The 18357-nt window shown below is 48.6% G+C and overlaps 1 protein-coding gene across 5 annotated transcripts; it reads right to left on the bottom strand.

The window, feature by feature from the left end:
* Positions 1 to 211: 211 nt before the first annotated feature.
* Positions 212 to 16116, bottom strand: LOC123873678 (calpain-A-like). 5 transcript variants are annotated; one of them, XM_045918657.1, is made up of 12 exons: positions 16070 to 16116; positions 13385 to 13459; positions 12809 to 12976; positions 9208 to 9259; positions 8376 to 8514; positions 3285 to 4066; positions 2603 to 3124; positions 2261 to 2333; positions 2136 to 2189; positions 1695 to 2064; positions 1559 to 1614; positions 212 to 1434 (listed from the first exon to the last, which is right to left on the bottom strand). In XM_045918657.1, the coding sequence occupies exons 3-12, from the start codon at positions 12903 to 12905 to the stop codon at positions 1408 to 1410; spliced, it is 2172 nt and encodes a 723-aa protein (XP_045774613.1). In that variant the 5' UTR covers positions 12906 to 12976; positions 13385 to 13459; positions 16070 to 16116; the 3' UTR covers positions 212 to 1407. The 5 variants fall into 5 exon arrangements, with proteins under 5 accessions (XP_045774613.1, XP_045774615.1, XP_045774611.1 ...); XM_045918659.1 differs by having other exon boundaries at positions 12809 to 12972; positions 16070 to 16087; XM_045918655.1 differs by lacking the exon at positions 16070 to 16116 and adding an exon at positions 15916 to 16049.
* Positions 16117 to 18357: the final 2241 nt, after the last annotated feature.

Genomic DNA, 18357 nt, shown 5'->3' with positions numbered 1-18357 from the left:
TACTCGTTATGATCGCATCATCATATTTTGTCTTGACTTGATGAGCGTGACCCATTGCCATTAGTTATATGATATTGTTTTCTTAGGGTAATAATGTGCCAATTATTTCACAAAACTAAACTAATAATAAGTACTTATAGTACAAAAAGTACAAGTAGGTAAGTATGTGAAGAATGGCACGTGGCACGAACAGTTAAATAAAACTTCAATATCAACATCTTTGTAATTTAACATTTAATTGTATTTTAAATAAGTACTCGCTACAAGGTACCCAGTACCTACCTTAGCTTATGCTTACAGGCTAGTGGCTACAGCTAAGGATGTTCCGCAGTGGTATATATATATTGGTACAGGTATATTTGGTACATTATTAGGTCCTCGTAGTATCACATTTAATCCTTTAAATATTTACTTAACTATTTATATGGGTAAGTACATCATTCAGTGAACTTTTTCTAAACGTAAGTAAGTACTACCTAAGTACTCAGCACCATAATTTATATTTTCAGTACTCAATTATATTCTTTAATATATATTATGTTTTGATTATTAGCAAAATAAAATAAATACCTATCTACTTAGTATTGCACCAACAAAACAATCTTTTCATATGAAACGACTGCGAGTCTAAAACATAACTATACTGACGATTACCTACCATCTACTGATGCGCGTGTTCATTTTCCCCACAGTTCTTACATAGTTACTTAGTATAATTTTTTGGTTTAATTTTTCAATTATTGAAACACATAAATCCAGATATCAAAGAAGGCCATGAATAAATTGAACATAAACATATGGTGTCAGCCCGAATTCATGTTGACGTCCTAAAGTAATAGTAATATATATCTTTTGATAATAATGTAGGTAATATAATTGTATCTTCTCTGGAAGCTTCTCTGGACAGCTGATGGGCGATTGTTTATTTTTCCAAAGGATAGTGCAAGGTCGTTCCTCTCGTGGCTGATGGGGCTTTCTGTTCTTATTATGTACTAATTATAATATTTAATTATTATTTATTATCAATCTAAGTATGTATGCGGCATCGGGATTCAGTAGGATAGTTCATGCGATGGATTTGTGCTAGACGCCAGTATTCGAGTGATCGGTAGTGGTACCGGTGTGCATCTTTGGTTTGCTGCGTACATTAGTTAATTGAAAATAAAAATAAATCATCCACCATAACATCGAGCAGCCGCACCGGCCAGCAAATAATAAACTATGACAGAAATGTTGTTCGTCGGTCGTTAACTACGGAAACTAATAAATTCATTAACAAAAATATTTTAAGTACAAACAATAAAAATAGCTAACAGTAACTTTGTAGCAAAATAACAACGAACATAAATAATAAAGAGTAAGGTAATCATTATTTGGGCGTCCTCCCTCCCTCCGGCGAGCAGTTCCTCACGAGTAGATCGTCATCAGGATCATCTGCAAGCCACAAGCGGCGCGTGAGCGGAGGAGCATACGGCACGTGCGAGGAGCGCACGACGTACTGTTCATTATTATCTAGTTGTTCTCTTAGCGTGAATAATATTAATGAGAAAAGGCCTACCTCTTCCAGCGAGAGGGGGTTGGACTTTAGTTTCGTGTCGAGGCTGCGGTACCTCTCTGTAACGGAGACGATATAGTTGTCAGTAGACTGCACCGGGAGATGCGGATATGAGGACGATACGAGTTACTCGACGTACCGTGCGCGAGGTGCAGCCTGGCGAGCGCCAGCACGCAGGCGTCGGGCGCGAGCGCGGCGCCGCGCGCGTAGCGCAGCACCAGGCACTCCAGCACCTTGTTGGACGCGCTCACGCCGCACGCCCACAGCAGCGCGCGCAGCCGGTACGCGCTCAGGCGCCGCGCGCAGCGCCCCGCGCCCTCGGCCGCCAGCGCCGCGCGCCACAGCGCCAGCCGCGCCAGCAGCGGCGCCAGCTCGCGCGCGCACACGCGCCCGCTCACCGCCGGATCTCGCAGCGCCACCAGCGCGCGGCACAGCTCCAGCGACGGCCGCGCCGGCAGCACGCGCCGCCACACGCGCCGCAGCCGCGTGCGCAACCGTGCCGCGTCCACCTGCGACACACTGCGTTACACTACGCCGTCGCCACTCGCTACACCGCACGACTCGCGCTCCGCTACCGTACCTCCTCCGACTCGTCCCTCCCGACCACCTTGGCGATCGCCGTCTGCAGCTCAGCCTGGAACAGAATATCCGTCATTTCCCACTGATCGCCGCAACATGGGCGTGGCAACGGTGTCGGCAACGTACCGGCAGAGAGCGGCCCTCGTCCGCGAACTCGCACGCGATGTCTCGGATGATGGCGTTGTCGTCGTTCACCTCCCTGGACAAAACATTGTTCTAGTTTATTTGCTATTTATTCTGTTACGGTTATGAACGATGCACTTGAAAACTGGAGTGGTTTAATCACACTTAATTAGGTCTGACGAATATCTTGTCGCGTTTCAAAGCCAAAGGTAAAGTTCGTTCGAGCGGAGGCCGAGGACCGTTGCCTATCTAGATTACGAACGGGCAAATCCTTTTGAAGAATCTTCTTTGATTTGTACTTCTACGAACGAAAGCTTCAGCGAGTCGGGCGGCGCTAGCACTCACCACACGTCAGTGTGGTCGTCGGTGAGGATGCGCAGCAGGAAGGCGGCCTCGACGTGCGCGCGGTGCGCGTGCGGCACCACCAGGTACTGGCCCGCCGGCAGCGTGAAGAACGTCACCACCTCGCGCGCGCGCGATGAGTGCGTCACGTCCAGCGCGCGCAGCGGCGGCAGCGCGGCGCGGCGCGGCGCGGCGCCGGGCGGCAGCTCGTACACGGCGAAGCCGATGCCCAGAAGCCGCGCGCGCGCGCCCGCGCCCACGCCGTACGCCTGCGTCACCGACACCACCACGTGGCACTTGCCGGCGTCGGCGCGCGGCACCTGCAGGTGGAAGTGCGGGTTGGCGTGCGCGGTGGGCGCGCCGGGCGGCCCGCCCGCGCTCACGCCGCGCCGCCAGCGCCGCCGCGCCAGCACGGCGCGCCACGGCCGCTTGGCGTGCAGCGCGGGCTCGCGCAGCCAGTCGTCCGGCCCCACGTGCACCAGCTCCAAGCGCCCGAACGAGCGCGCGAAGTCCGCGAACGACATCCTGCAACACGCCGCGCCGGTCACGCTCTACTCCTGCTTCCTTGTGGGAAACCACAACAAAGGACGACTACCAGATATACGTTATATGAGATTTATTAGCGTTAGTAGCTCTTGGTATTTATAGGTCTATGGTTAGTAACTCGTAAGGAAGAGGGAGTCACCAGAAGTGCCCGGGCAGGTCGGCGCGGCGCTCCAGCAGCTCGCGGTCGTGGTCGGGTAGCGCGCGCCACTGCGCACTGCCGCGCGCCCACGCGCCCGCCCACTCGCCGCGGCCGGACGGCGCGCGCAGGCGCACCAGCACGCCGCCGTCGTCCGGCGCGTCGCGCACGCGCGCCAGCCCCGTCACGCAGTACGCCTGCCCCGCCAGCAGCCCGCCGCACCGGCCCGCCTGCTTATCCGGCACGGCGTCCGCCACGGTGGCCACCAGCAGCGTGGAGCGCGGCACGGCCGAGTGCAGCACCTGCAGCAGCAGCGCGCGCGGCTGGCGCGGCGGCGCGAAGCTCTGCACCACGCCGCCCGTCAGCTCCTGCAGCGCGCGCGCCACGCTGCCGCCGCGCAGGCGCGCGTAGCCACCGTGCAGCTTGGCGTACGCCTTCTCCAGCAGCGGCAGCGTGAAGTCGTCGGGCAGCGCGGCGCGGCTGGCCAGCAGGCGGCCGCCGCGCGCCGGCAGCCGGTCGTCCACGGCCACCTCGCGCCACGTGCCGAACACCCAGAAACGGAAGCGGAAGCGGCCGGTGTAGGCGGCGCTGAAGGATTGCGGCGGCGCCGCGCGCGCCAGCAGGCTGGGCGTGAGCGCGAGCGCGGTGGCCGCGCAGCACAGCGCCGCGTCGCCCGCCTCGCCCGGCGCCAGGCGCCAGCGCGCGGCGCCGCGCTCGGCGCAGTCGGGCTCGAGGCGCTCGTCCAGTGCCGTGTCGCCCAGGAAGCGCGGCCGCGCGCACAGCTCCTGCCCAAGAATTCGGCTTTTAGTTCAGCTTCATGGTCACGACTACGGAGGTCGCGGGCTCGCCTCGTGCTGGACTCCCTTCGCGAGTTTCGGGCAAAACTCCACTTGGAGAATTATTTTTTACTTTGTAATGGCTTTGGAAGTCGGTTTTTTGAAAATATTTTTTGCATAGAGGGTTCGTGTCATTAGATCTGACTTAACTTGTAATAGGTACCTAATCTGTCTCGGAGTGCATGCGGCGGCGGGGCGAGTAGTCAGTCAGTCAGTGAAGCGCATAAAGGCAGGTAATCGTGCGTCGCGGCCGTGGGAGCGGAGTGCGGAGTGCGGAGGGCGCGGCACACTTCCCACGCCATTGATCCGATGTGGAGCACGCGGCGGCGGCGGCGGAACCGCACGAGTACACGGAACCGAGCGCCGGCGCGCGTTGATTGCGACAATTGCGGCGATCGTTGGCTCTCCTCCTCCTCCTGGCTCCTTAGCGTTGAGGTCAAAGTGGGATGGGGACCCAAGTATAGGGGTGGCGACGCCCCGCACGCCCGCACGGTCCTTGCGCTAACTCGGTGCGGGATAGCGCGGGTGACGTAGGGGTGTGCGGGGCGTCGTCACCCCGGCTCACACCCCGGTTGCCATCTCAACCTGGCGCGTACTATAACATCCGGCATCAACAATTAGCATTTTTCTCGCCGCCATCTTCAGTCAGTCAGTCAGGTTACATGTATTAGATCTGTTTTGATGTAACATTTGACCAGTAAAGCGTGGTGTACGTAATGTTCACGAGAGTCTTGATCACGTAAACGAAGTGCTTGTCGGCGCGTCGCGACGCGAAGCGTTCAGCGCTCTCCGTATTTTGTTCAAATATTTGAGAGGAAAGTGCCCTCTCTGACTCTTGGCGCGAGCTTTCGACAAACACGAGCTGTGCATGCGAACTAGATATACCTACTTGCCTAGTACCTACCTATCTACCTAACACCTACAACGCGTGAAATTGGCGCGTGCGATGCGAATTAAATTGCCTAGACTTGTCTAAAGACTAGTGTCTTTAGACAAGTCTAGGCATCTTTAGACAAGTAGCTCGTCATCATCCTTGCAACTCCTAAATAAATAAATAATTAGCATTCAAAACCATTTCTATACGAACATCAAAACGCGTCTCATCGAACCAATCCAGCATCATCGCGAGTCGATGCTGTCGCTTAGTTTTGGCCGTTACTATAACATTTACTTATCATGGCGAGTCAGCTTTTATGCGGCAGCTCCTCAATTCGCTTGTTATAATCGCTCTACTCCTCAGGATATGAGTACCGGCCAGCTATCGCCGGGTGGCGACGGGCGACGGGCGAGTCGGCGACGGAATGAACACACACAACGGTCGAGGCGCGCGTCACGCCGGATGCGCGGAGTGCTCGCGGCGAAAACCGCGGATCATCGCTACGTCTCGTGAATGCAAATCGTGCCAAAACAAGCGAACGCACTACCTAGTACAGTAGACAATGACACGAGTCACGTCTTGTTCACGACTTCAGAGCTGCCAGCAGCTGCAGGCTCGCGGGAGCCCGCACCGACTCCGCGGGCAGTTGCCGGTCGGTGAATCCGCTCGCTTCATCGAGCCAGAGACTATCAGCTGTACAGACAACAGTGTAGCGTCGACGATATGTACATAATTGATCTTGTAGGCGGCCATACAAAACATGCGTACGCGAGCGGATACTAAATCGTATTTTTACGGAAAAGAATTGAATACGAATGAGTGCACAAACGCTCAGCGAGTGGAAGAATAGCTCTAATTCGGAAAAAAGTTGTGGCAGTGCGACGCGACGCGTTGTGAGCTATTGTTTCGCTCAATAAGCTTTTTCGGTCTTAAAAATATGTAACATAATGATGCAATAGCGTGTAGTGTATTACGTACTCATATATCCGAATGTATCTATCTTTATCGTTATGAAGTCGAAGTGGCGAGAAGAAAAAAACAGATGTACCTAAGTAGTATCACATTGATAAAAATGAGCTTTTGATTTATTTATTTTGGACAAAAATTGTTAAAAAATGCAAGAAGTGCAAATTAATATAATTTTTATAAAAATAAATAACTACCAAATATATTATCTTCGTCTACTTTTTGTGTTTCCATAAAGTACGATATATTTTTAGGTTTTTTTTTCCTTAGCATAAAGCTCCATTATATAATGGTAGCTTATTGCTATTACGATCTAGCCTATGGGCTAGTAAGTAATTTTATTCTAGCTTAAACTTCTACTTATGAATAACTTCTTCAGTCCAATAACTGATAATAATATTTTAAGGTGTACTATATTTTTTATACCTTAGGTTAAAAAATACTATATTTCGCTGAAGAAATGTTGGCAACCCTAGTTGAACCAGACAGAGGGAGGGCTGACAAGTGGCGAGGACAGTTGTGATCTCGTGCGCTAACTAGAATGGGTACATAATAATATAATATGTAGCTGTCGGTTTGTCGGTCGGCAGGCAACAGGACGTGACGGCGCGGACGCTCAACACAACGGCACAAGTATCGGGCAGTCGGCACGCGTCGGAATAACCGATGAGAGCCGTCGAGCTCAGTAATGTGGCACGCGTTACGATGACCGAATTGCTTCTGTAAATGGGTGCGTGAGTTTAGACCGCGCGCTTCGTCGTGCTCGTGAGGAGGCAAAGAGTATGTGAGTTGCCCCACTGCAGGCACTGCTCGCTCGTTGATGTCTTTTTCTCGCAAGTTCTTTTAGCTACGGACTATTATTAGCTGTTATATTATAATTACCGTTCACGTTAGCACGTTCTGTTTTAATATTATCTGGGCCACTCTTCTGAAGCGCACCCGTAGGTACCCGCGCTCACTACTATTTCATACTTTACATTTTCTATTTCGTCATTTGGGAATTGCGTCTTTCATAAGAAATAGTAAAAGTATCTATTAATCTGTCAATCTAAGGGCTTTAAAACGTTTTAATAAAAGTCAATAGTGAATAAGTACAAAATAAAATTAAAAAAATTATTGAGGTACCTACATGAACGTATATCTCTATGGGTACCTACCTATACTTCAATCATTTAATTCCTCTTCCTACTTATACAAAATTTCCGAACAAAACAATGAATCAAAGAAATGCCAGTCCAGAGCGTTCTAAATTCAAAACAATTTCTCGCTGGGTGAGCAAAAACTACTTTTGTTCACTGGTTAGGCAGCAAAGGCGTCTTCTGATATATTATGTATGTAACCAGAGTATATTTAAGCGTTTATTTATTTATTAATATTTATAAGCACACGCCACGGCACCCACCGGACGTACTTTTTGACAAAGATTGTGTGAATGAGTGGTCATACCAACAGACGACATAAGTAGCGTACTTTATATTCTGTGGTACTTCAGTGCGGTGTACGGAGTAGCTAACTAAGTACGAAACATAGTGATTCGACACGTTTTGTACGACGCAAAATATAATCTATTATTACAACTGACAAGTGGATGTGTGTTTGCGCAGATGCTCGCACGAGGACACGCGGCGCGGGCGGGCCTGCCTGCCGACCTGCCTGCCGGCGGCATTCGAGCACGTATACACCTGCGTCTACTGGGTACTGTAGGTAATGATATTAGTGAAAACTTATGCTTAAGTATTCATTATTTCAAATATGAGAAAAGAGGCATCTCCTAGGACCTAGACGAACGGGATGCCCGATGAAACTTACTCATACTGTGTCTAGACTTATATAGCGCTCAGTCCACAAGCACTCCGATTAGGTTATTCAATTTTGATCATTGACTGAATTTACAGTCTTTAAACTTTTTTAACATTCTCGATAAACTCGCATTGCCGACTCTGTGTGTGCGTCACTCACGTGCGGTCGCAGCCAGTGCGTGCGGTGCGCGAGGCGGCGGTCGGCCAGCGCGGCGGCGGCGGCGGGGAACTCGGGGTCCTCCCGCATTGCCGACTCTGTGTGTGCGTCACTCACGTGCGGTCGCAGCCAGTGCGTGCGGTGCGCGAGGCGGCGATCGGCCAGCGCGGCGGCGGCGGCGGGGAACTCGGGGTCCTCCCGCATTGCCGACTCTGTGTGTGCGTCACTCACGTGCGGTCGCAGCCAGTGCGTGCGGTGCGCGAGGCGGCGATCGGCCAGCGCGGCGGCGGCGGCGGGGAACTCGGGGTTCTCCCGCATTGCCGACTCTGTGTGCGCGTCACTCACGTGCGGTCGCAGCCAGTGCGTGCGGTGCGCGAGGCGGCGATCAGCCAGCGCGGCGGCGACGGCGGGGTACTCGGGGTCCTCCCGCATTGCCGACTCTGTGTGCGCGTCACTCACGTGCGGTCGCAGCCAGTGCGTGCGATGCGCGAGGCGGCGGTCGGCCAGCGCGGCAGCGGCGGCGGGGAACTCGGGGTCCTCCCACAGCGCGGGCGGCGCGTCGCACGCCGAGCCGCACTCCTCCGACTCGCTCCAGTATCTGTGCAGCACATAACACACGATAGAAGCGGACGTCGTTTGGTGCATGTCCATGTCACACATAGACGCTACGTGCAGCATGCACTTCGCTCCACTCGTCCTTGGCACGTAGGAAAAGCGGGCGACCAATTTCTTGGTCAATTGTTCGGGCGCGAGGGCGGGCAGTGCATAGATAGCGCATAAACACCTACTAAGTAAGTATTTGTTTTTAACAACATGATCAAGTCGTCCTTGCCTTGTCGTTTCATGTGTATCATGAAAATGCACGCTTGTTTCTTTGTTAGAAGCGATAAGATATAGGATAGAAGTTTTATCCATTAGAGATAGAGAAGAAACAGTGCAGCAGAAATTCTATCGTATCGTCCGGCCGCTCACAGCGAGTCACCGCACCGGCGCGGATCGCGTGCTGTCGCGCTTCGCCACGCAAGTTTGTTGACCAGCATTAAACACTACCGACCACTAACAAATCGTTAAATAATACGACAAATTAAGCGCGAATATAATTATCTGCTTCCGAAAAGCATATTCTCAGAACTTACTAAACAGAATTATTTCAAACGACAAGTAAGTGATCTTCAAAATTTGAAAAGTCCTCAACTATCCTTCTGTCAGATTTACCTACTGAACTATAAATCCTACAATCGGGGAAGTTATAGAATTGACTAGTTAGCTAGATTGAGCAGGAGGGTCTAACCTGTTGAGAGTGGAGTGGTGGTCGTCGCGGCGCGGCCCGGCGCCCACGCCATCTGCAACACCACAACCATCAGTCACCTCGCCCCGAGCGGCGCAGCAGCCCGGCTCTGCGGGTGCTGGCGGTGCGCCTTCACTCAGCTGCGTGAGTGTACGGGCGGTGCAGTGTCACAGGCGTGTACGACTTGGTGCGACGCGCGACGTCCATGTTCGGGCATCACTATTCTGAAGCACGCGCTGAATAATAAACGTCTCGGCCTCGCAAGGAACTGGAGCCGAAGTTTTGGTCTATGGTACTATCTATTATATTATAAATTATTGAATGTCGCAATGTATGAGTGGCGCAGGCTTCTAGCGTTATTGATGTTTCAAAAATAAAGATTTTGTAAGTAGGCAGGCAACATTTTTTGAGGTTTTGTTAAAGTGTGAAATCGTCGAAATGTGTGGAAGTTGGAACGTTGTGGTTTTCACGACCGGGTTCAACTGCGGCTGTACTCTGGTTAGGGCCGATAGTTTAGCTGTCTAGTTTTGCTTACAATATAAACAGTAACGGTAGGCAGGAACACGCTCGTCGCCGCCGCGCTGCGCTGCTCGAGCAAATTGCACTCAAGCTTCCGACAGACCACTGATCCCTGTGAGCTTGCTTTGTACATAGTGAATTATAAATACTTTAGTATTGTGTAATGTGCCCGCGGCTGTGTGGCTCTCGGAGCGGCTGGTGATGCTTCGTAAACTACGCGGATCTTTTTGAAAGGTCAAAAAAATTTGAAAAGAAAAATAAAACCGACTTCAAAAACCACAAACACTAAAAAGTGAAAAATAATTTTTGTTTAGCTACACGTGTAATGTGCCTAGGTATGAAGTCGGGCGAGCTTCACTCTTAAATTTCTAATTTTGTTTTAATATGCTCGCTCGACTTCATACCTAGGCATGTACACGTTTTTTGAAAATTTTTTATTTCACAATTTTTAGTGGCCCCACTATACTATAATATGCTATGCCCAGTTAAAACCCTACTGTTTACTAAGCTATTACACTGATCGCGAGCAATTTGCTCTTAACCAATGAGGAGTTCTGTTCTCCATCTCCAAAGATATTAATCAGATCTTCACCAAATTTATATGGGACCAACTGCACAGTATACCCTTTCAAACAAAAAAATAATTTTGCAAATCGGTCCAGGGGTCTTTGAGTGATCGGGGAACATACATACGAATTGAGAACCTCCTCCTTTTTTGAAAGTCGGTTAAAAATTGTTTAGTAGAACAAAATCGCAGCGGTGTACGGGTCCAACCTACAATAACTGTAGTTAGGTAGGCAGCGGTGTACGGGTCCAACCTACAATAACTGTAGTTAGGTAGGCGCTATACGCACTGAGTTGAGAAGATTTTTTCAATTCAGCGTCTTGCTTTGTTTAGATTTTAGATCAATATCATCATCATCATCATCAGCCTGTGGACGTCCACTGTTGGACATAGGCCTTCCCTATAGAGCGCCACCACACCCGGTCCTCAGCCCTCCTCATCCAGCCGCTTCCCGCTAACCGCTTTATATCGTCGGTCCATCGTGCTGGAGGACGTCCCACCCTACGCTTGCTTAAACGCGGTCTCCACTCAAGGACTTTCCGGCTCCAATGGCCATCGCCTCTACGACAAGCATGGCCTGCCCACTGCCACTTCAGCTTGCTAATAGTTTGCTATTAGTTAGATCAATAACTGCTGTGATAATGCAGCGGGTTCCAGATATGTACTTATTATCTGGAAATTTAAAAGAAAAGGATTTACCTACTCTCTAAAGACGCTGACAATAAATAGAATATATGTTAGTTGTCCTGTTCTGAAAGCAGGTCAGTAACAAGAAGGAGGACAACCAACGCAGCAGCACACACGGCGTCATAACAGTAACGACAAGTGAGTCACATAGTACGTCTTAACATTCAGTGCGATACAGCTGAACAGGCTTCCGCGAGGAGCAGGCGTGAAGCGGACAAGATGTCTGTCGCAAGGGGACAAGACGATATCATTTCGATAAGATCTCGAGACGCCGAGAGGCCGAGCTCGGCGAGTTAGGAGCTGGCTCACCGTTCTTGTAACACTGGACATTAGAAACGCCGCGAAATGAGAGTCAATTCATTACTTTTTAAGCACATTTTATGCATGTTTCACTTTCTTCCGCCCGAGCCGTGGCAGAATCGGTGCCAGCATTGCCGCAGGAATTATATTGGTGAATTTTGCACAAATAATAATCTACGTTTTCAATTTAGTAGCACGATCGTGCGAGCTGGGAGGTCGGAGGTGGGAGTATCTGCTTCAGGCGAGCTGCAACTCTTAGCTTCATTAATGTGGACATCGAGCGGCCATCGGTCAGTTTTTAAAACTGCGTCATTTGAACTACTTATGTACCTGTCTACAAATACATGGTGTCGAGTGCCTCTCATACATTCCCACTTAGCTCTGTGTGACAGCAGCAAAACAAAGGGCGATTGTAGTGTTTTGTGCGGTATTGTTGGCGACGCGCACAAAGCGCGTTCGAGGTCAAGGCGATCGGCGCCAGCAGCGCGCCGCACGTTACAGGCCGGCAACCCCGTCGTCGCCGCGACGCGTAGTTCGGACACTTTCACCGCGTTCGCAGAGCGGTCGACGATCGGTCACACAAGACGCGGTTCCCACTAATTGTAACACAAGGAGCATGCGGTCGCGCGTCCCCCAAGTATTGCAGATAGGAACATACGTACACGCCCGCGACGTGAGCGCGCACCGCGCAGCCACACGCAGCTGCCAGTGTCAATACGAAACACATTGGATATTTAATAATTTTATGTTAATATAGTTTTATGTTTTTGCAAATAATAATCGACGGATAAGCACAAATGCCGTCCCGCTTAGTGTCTGGCCAAGCCTTTCCGTTGGCGGCGATCATAGCGGACTTGCGGTGCGCCGTGCGGTACCGTAGCGCCGCGCCGGCAGCTCGGTAGCAGCGAACTTTGACAGCGTGAGGTAATAAAGTACGGTTACTGGATTTTCTACAAGTAGGCAAGTGTAGCTGTTGCTTGCGGCTTCGTCCGTGAGATATACAAACTCACGAAGCGGAATTCACATTACGAAATTGGCGCCACTAGGTAATTTCGTAATGTAAATTCCGATTCACCTCTTGTGACCTCCTTATAATATGTGCCATAGAGTTCTCTTTCTCCCAATTTACCTACTTACTTATAATAGGTAAGTACAACAAATAGCTACTTACATATTATTATATTGTGTGACTTATGAAGGTTATTCAAATATGGAATATGATATCGCTGACGCCGCTCGTGCTTCGGGAGGTGACAAATACGTTATTTACATTGCTAGTTATTGCCTCAGCCTACATCAGTGGCACCTACAGCACACAATATTATAATTCTAGCTCAAAGTAATCGAGGAATCACGTGGAAATTAGGTCGTCAACCTGCCAACCAGGTGGAGGGACTATCTCAAGCGAGTATCTCTAGGCCGTGTTCTGCGAAGACCCTTACATGGGAACCTCGGACGAACATTTGCGCAGACGCATGTACACGAGTGTCGTCCAGCGTGTAGGTCTACAATAGTATACTGTAGTGCACTCACTGGTGAAGCCGTTGGTCTTGGGCGGCGCGGCGGCGGGCGCGGCGAGCGGCGGCGCGGCGGGGGGCGGCGCGGCGCGCGTGCGCATGAACTTCCTCATGCTCGGCGTCACCGCACCATCGCCGCTGCTGCCCGCTCCGCTCCGCGCTCCGCTCCGCGCTCCGCTCCTGTCTACCGACACGAGAACGAGGAGGCACTCAGTACCCGCCATTAAATATTACAGTAGGTACACATCGAGCTTCAGAAACAGATAATACCTACTTAAGCGGCAGTGTAAAAAAGCAAGTGATACCCACTTCGGTGATGGAAAACATCGTGTGAAAAGCTGTTAATGTCTGCCACTGTCACCGCGCTACACCACCGTGTATGCCCCGCACTCAGTAGTGGGCCGGCGATGGGTGAACGTGATGAACAAGCAGGCTTTGTTGACATCGCCGACACTCGCGACGAGTGATCACTAGTGGCTTCGTGCGAGCTCGAGGCTCGCGCGGCGCGCGGCGTGCTGCATTCAGCGTGCAGCGTGCAAGTGTAAACAGTGAAAGTTTACAACATGCCTGCCTAATTACATACTATACTTACGCTAAAAACCCGCGTGATAAGTAATCAGGCCCACATCGCTGCCGACTCGCGGAAATTACTTCAATGTCTGGTCAACTGAAATAATAAATAATATTAGGTATAGCCTGTACTTGTAGGCCGTAGCCCACTGGGGCAGGCCGCCAGGTAGCGAATGCCACGAGTTAGCTTATCTACATGAAAATATGTAGTTAATATATATTTTGTTCAACAAGACATTTGTGAGTGCTCAGTTTGAATCCTGAATGGAGTGAGGGATTCAAAGGCACAAGAAACAAAAAACTTCGCTTTCGTGATGATACCTACCTACATAATATACAACGGCTTTCCGCCTCACTAGCGAGAAAATACAAAATGTACGGAACATGTTGTATTGAGCTACCTATCTTGATTGAACAATATACCTATTATGCCTATTAGGTAAATACATGCTACATTACATGTTACTCTAAATGGTATTAAATTTAAATATCCGTACCTATGTGTTAATATACTTCTTACTAACAAAACTAACATAAAGTAAAGGTGAAAAATATAATTGAGTCGGGGGCCGCTAAAGATAACAGAACCTATTCTTTCTAAAACAGATTGCTTTCAAAGCTGTTTCTGTTAGGTACCTTTAGCAGTCCCCCGACGCGCGACGCGACGAGCGCTTGGATAAAAACTTTACTAATCAGATTTAACTTAAATTGCCAATACATATCTACTTAATTACTTTTTTTTTTACTTTTTAGAGGTTTTTGTGTCGGTCGGGGGTTTTTAAATTTTTTAAATTTTAATTTCACGCTTTTTAAAATTCAATAATTTAAATAATGAAATAGAGAGTTTAAAATATGAGTATGAAATAAAATATTGGGGTATACAATATTATATTCAAAATTTCCAAACGTTTCTTGGGACAATGAATTGAATGATGCCTTGAATGATGTCCATCCAGTGTTCCAAATTCAAAAGTTTTTTTTCCCGCTGGGTGAGAAAAACGACTTTGCAACAAAGGTGCCCTTTTTGAGCTAGTGAGGTGAAAACACAGAAATCCTTTTTTTTCCTAATTCTGTGGGTGAAAATATATATTAGCTGATGCTTGCGACATCGTCCGCGTGAAATTAGGTTTTTAAAATCCCGTGGAAACTCATTGATTTCTCGGGATAAAAAGTAGCCCTTGTCACTCTGCAGACCTTAACTTCTATATGCATGCAAACAAATCGCACCGTCCGTCGTTTCGTTGCAGCGCGATTACAAACCAATAAACAAACACACGTTTGCATTTACATATAGTACTAACTGATACCCGCGACTTCGCTCGCGTGGATGTAGGTTTTTTAAAATTCCCGTGGGAACTCTTTAATTTTCCGGGATAAAAAGTAGCCTATGTGCTAATCCCCCTGGATTAATCTATCTCCATTCTAAATTTCAGCCCAATCCGTCCAGTAGTTTTTGCGTGAAGGAGTAACAAACATACACACACACACACACATACAAACTTTCTCCTTTATAATATTGGTGTGATGAGTACCTACATAATGATTTCAATAAAACTGAATTGAATTTGGATAAACATAGACACAGCTACCCATTTGCTGAATGAGACAACTTTCATCTTTTCAGTCCTTACCTCTGTTATATAAGAGATTCTTAGGTATTATATGTACCTACTTTAAAGACATTCGATATTAGAACCTTCTGAGGCCTACCTATCCTACTTACCTACCTCGGCTAAAATGGTGAATGAACGCATCTAAGGTATCGAACCACGCGTGTTAGTGTGAGTGTGTAGCTACTCAGTACTCACCTGGGGTTTATTCATTAGGTTTCAGTAATTCTTATCACCAGGCCATCGCTGCTTGATAGTTTAGATTAATTGTAGATACTTATTTGAATTGCACCATTTAGGTACAAGGCACCTTGTTCAATAAACACAAATGGACGAAATACGTATGACGACCTAGTTAGGGCTGTAGATAGGTACCCACAGAAGTTATCCAGTACCTAGGCACTAGGCAGCTACTACACGAAGCTCGCGATTTCAACCACGTGGATTTATATTTTTCAAGAACCCCGTGGGAAGCCTGATTTTCTAGGACGAATAGTAGCTCTATGGTACCTACCTATTTGTAGCTTTCGTCAAAAACCGTTACACAGACGGGCCGTGAAAAGCTAGCGGACAAACAGACATACCTATCTATTATATATATATAAATGCGAAAATGTGTTCATTTGTTGGTTTTTACCTCAGTCACGTAGCAAAGGAGCAATGGGTCGACGTGATTTCTTGCATGGATAAAGTTAAAGAGGTGGAGACGTGATATAGGTTTTTTCCCGAAAAATTAAAGATTTCCCAAGGGATTTCTACAAACCTAGAATAACGCGAAGCGAGCTCGCGGGCACCAGCTAGTTCATGTTATTAGTATGGAACACAGCGAGTATAGATAACAATCGCACGCGCATCGCAACGCAAAGTGTTCGAGCAATTCATCGTAATTAGATTCCATTAGCAATGCGCGTCGGGCGCGCTCGGCACGCCACGCTCCGCTTACCGTTGTCGGTCCGACCGGGCGCGCTGCAACGGTACGCGCCGCGGACTGTATTCACTGACACTCGGCACACGCGTGCACTGCGCGCGTCCGCAGCGGCCACTGAGCCAGTGGCGGCAGTCGGCACAGCGAGCCCCGTCACTCGCAGCCTACTTACTGTCACATCCAAACATCGACCGTCAACACGGCCGGCGGTGCGGCGCTGCTTTAGTTGCGCTTGCGCAGATATACTTTCACGCTACTATTCGTCACGATGAACCCATCGCCAGCTTACTGTACTGAGGGCACTCAGTAGGGGATCCCTCGGAAGAGGTGGGTTCAGGCCTGCTCGCTGGCGGTGCGGCTCGGCCGGCTTCACACCGCCGCCGCCGAGAACACTCTGGAGAACTCTTAGGCGCGCAGGTTTCTTTGTTTCCCTTCACTGTTGAATATCGCGAAATGTGCATTGCTGTGTGACAGATTATTTTGACACATTATTATAACGTATTGTAAGGTTATTTTTAAAAATTGATTTGAGTTGTCAAAAATAATATAAAATTTATCTAATGCAGGTAGTTTGATAAAATCGATATTTGGCTCATTCGATGTCATACAATCTGTTGCTAGGAGGCCAACAAGATTGAACTTGATTGAGATTGAGATTGAAGATACGGGTGTTTCGAAGGTTGTAGTTTAGTCTCCTTCCGAGATTCGGGGCGATATCGCATATTTTCGGTATTTGGATTGTGAACTGAATAATTAGATGTTGTGATAGCAATCACGCTCTAATTAAATTATTTATTTTGGCATTAGTTTGTTTAGATTAAAACTCTCGGATAACCTCTACACATTGAACTTGTGTTTTTTGTGTTGGTTTGAGAGGACATTCCAATAATTCGATAAAAATATTTAAATAATACCTGCTTTTCTGAGTGACGCCAATAGTATTGATAATGAAAATACAACGAAGATCAAAGAGCGGTGGGAGATAATAGTCGAGACATGTAGCGGCTTTTGGAGTTCTGTGCGTTTTGAGCAATTAAATATCACTTGCTTCAACGGCGAAGGAAAGCATCCCGAGGAACCCTACATGCCTTTCCCATAATACTTACTTCAAAAGTGTGTGAAGTCTGCCAATCCGCACTCGGTGTCGCGAAGTTACCCATTCGCGAAGTAATCAGAATAAAGGTAAATATTATGGCAACATTCGTCTATGGCAGAGAAGTTAATTTGTCTATGGTATACCGGAAGGATACAGTTGTAAAAGTACATTCATTTTCATCTAGTTACTCAAAATGGTTGCTGCGGCTCGAAATGGCGAGGCACCGAGCACGTGGATTAAACCCGTTCCAGTGTTCGTGTGGATGGTGAAGTCAAAGCTAAGTACCTAGGCTATTTCATATTTAGACCATTTTCTATGTGTTAGATATTCCCGGTTAACATGTAGATATAAAAGTCCCACGTGTAATGGTTGCGCACCCATTGTTAGTTTGTTAGTGGATATATGTGTGTACCTCTCTTCACAAGCCATTGGGACCGAGTATACAGCATACGCTAAGAGAGGGATGGTACCGGCCTCCTTGAATACACAGCGTACGCTATGAGGGGGACGGTACAGGCATCCTGGAATATACAGCATACGCTATGAGACGGATGGTACCGACATCATTGAATATACAGCATACGCTATGAGACGGGTGGTACCGACATCCTGGAATATACAGCATACGCTATGAGAGAGTGGTACCGACATCATTGAATATACAGCATACGCTATGAGACGGGTGGTACCGACATCCTGGAATATACAGCATACGCTATGAGAGAGTGGTACCGACATCCTTGAATATACAGCATACGCTATGAGACGGGTGGTACCGACATCCTGGAATATACAGCATACGCTATGAGAGAGTGGTACCGACATCCTTGAATATACAGCATACGCTATGGGAAGGACGGTACAGGCAAGGTAGACAGAGAGGGCGTTAGACTCGCTCAGTAGCGCGAGGTCAGCCGGGCATTCTGTCACCAGCTGTGGTTCCGAGGAACCATGGCCGGCCGAAGTAACCTTTAAACCAGTGAATAGAATATATTGGAGGGTCCCAATCGCTGGGTGGGAGAGAGATGCACACATTCCTAACCTATAGATACCAAGATAGAGAATTGCCCATGGTCTAGGTCTTAGAGATTTCACCTACGGTGAAATCATAGTTTGTGTAACCCTACAGGTCACTGAGAGACGAGTTGGAACAGTCTGAACGATGCAAGGAATAGAAAGGACGTACGGGGGTCGACAGTGAACGACCGACCTACAAGGAAACAGATAAAGGTGAGCGTGACTCCTATAATATGTACGAATTCGGTAACCCCTCTCGCTTCTGACGAATAGTATGGTTCATATAAAGAGAAATAAAAGGCGAAGCAGATGAAGTGGAGGTTAGGGGGGTTCCCGACATGGTGGAG

Source organism: Maniola jurtina, chromosome 17 (assembly GCF_905333055.1).
Source record: "Maniola jurtina chromosome 17, ilManJurt1.1, whole genome shotgun sequence".
In the NCBI taxonomy this organism is placed as follows: Eukaryota; Metazoa; Arthropoda; class Insecta; order Lepidoptera; family Nymphalidae; genus Maniola; species Maniola jurtina.
Note: the sequence above shows the minus strand (reverse complement) of the source record. Positions and strands in the feature narration are given on the sequence as shown.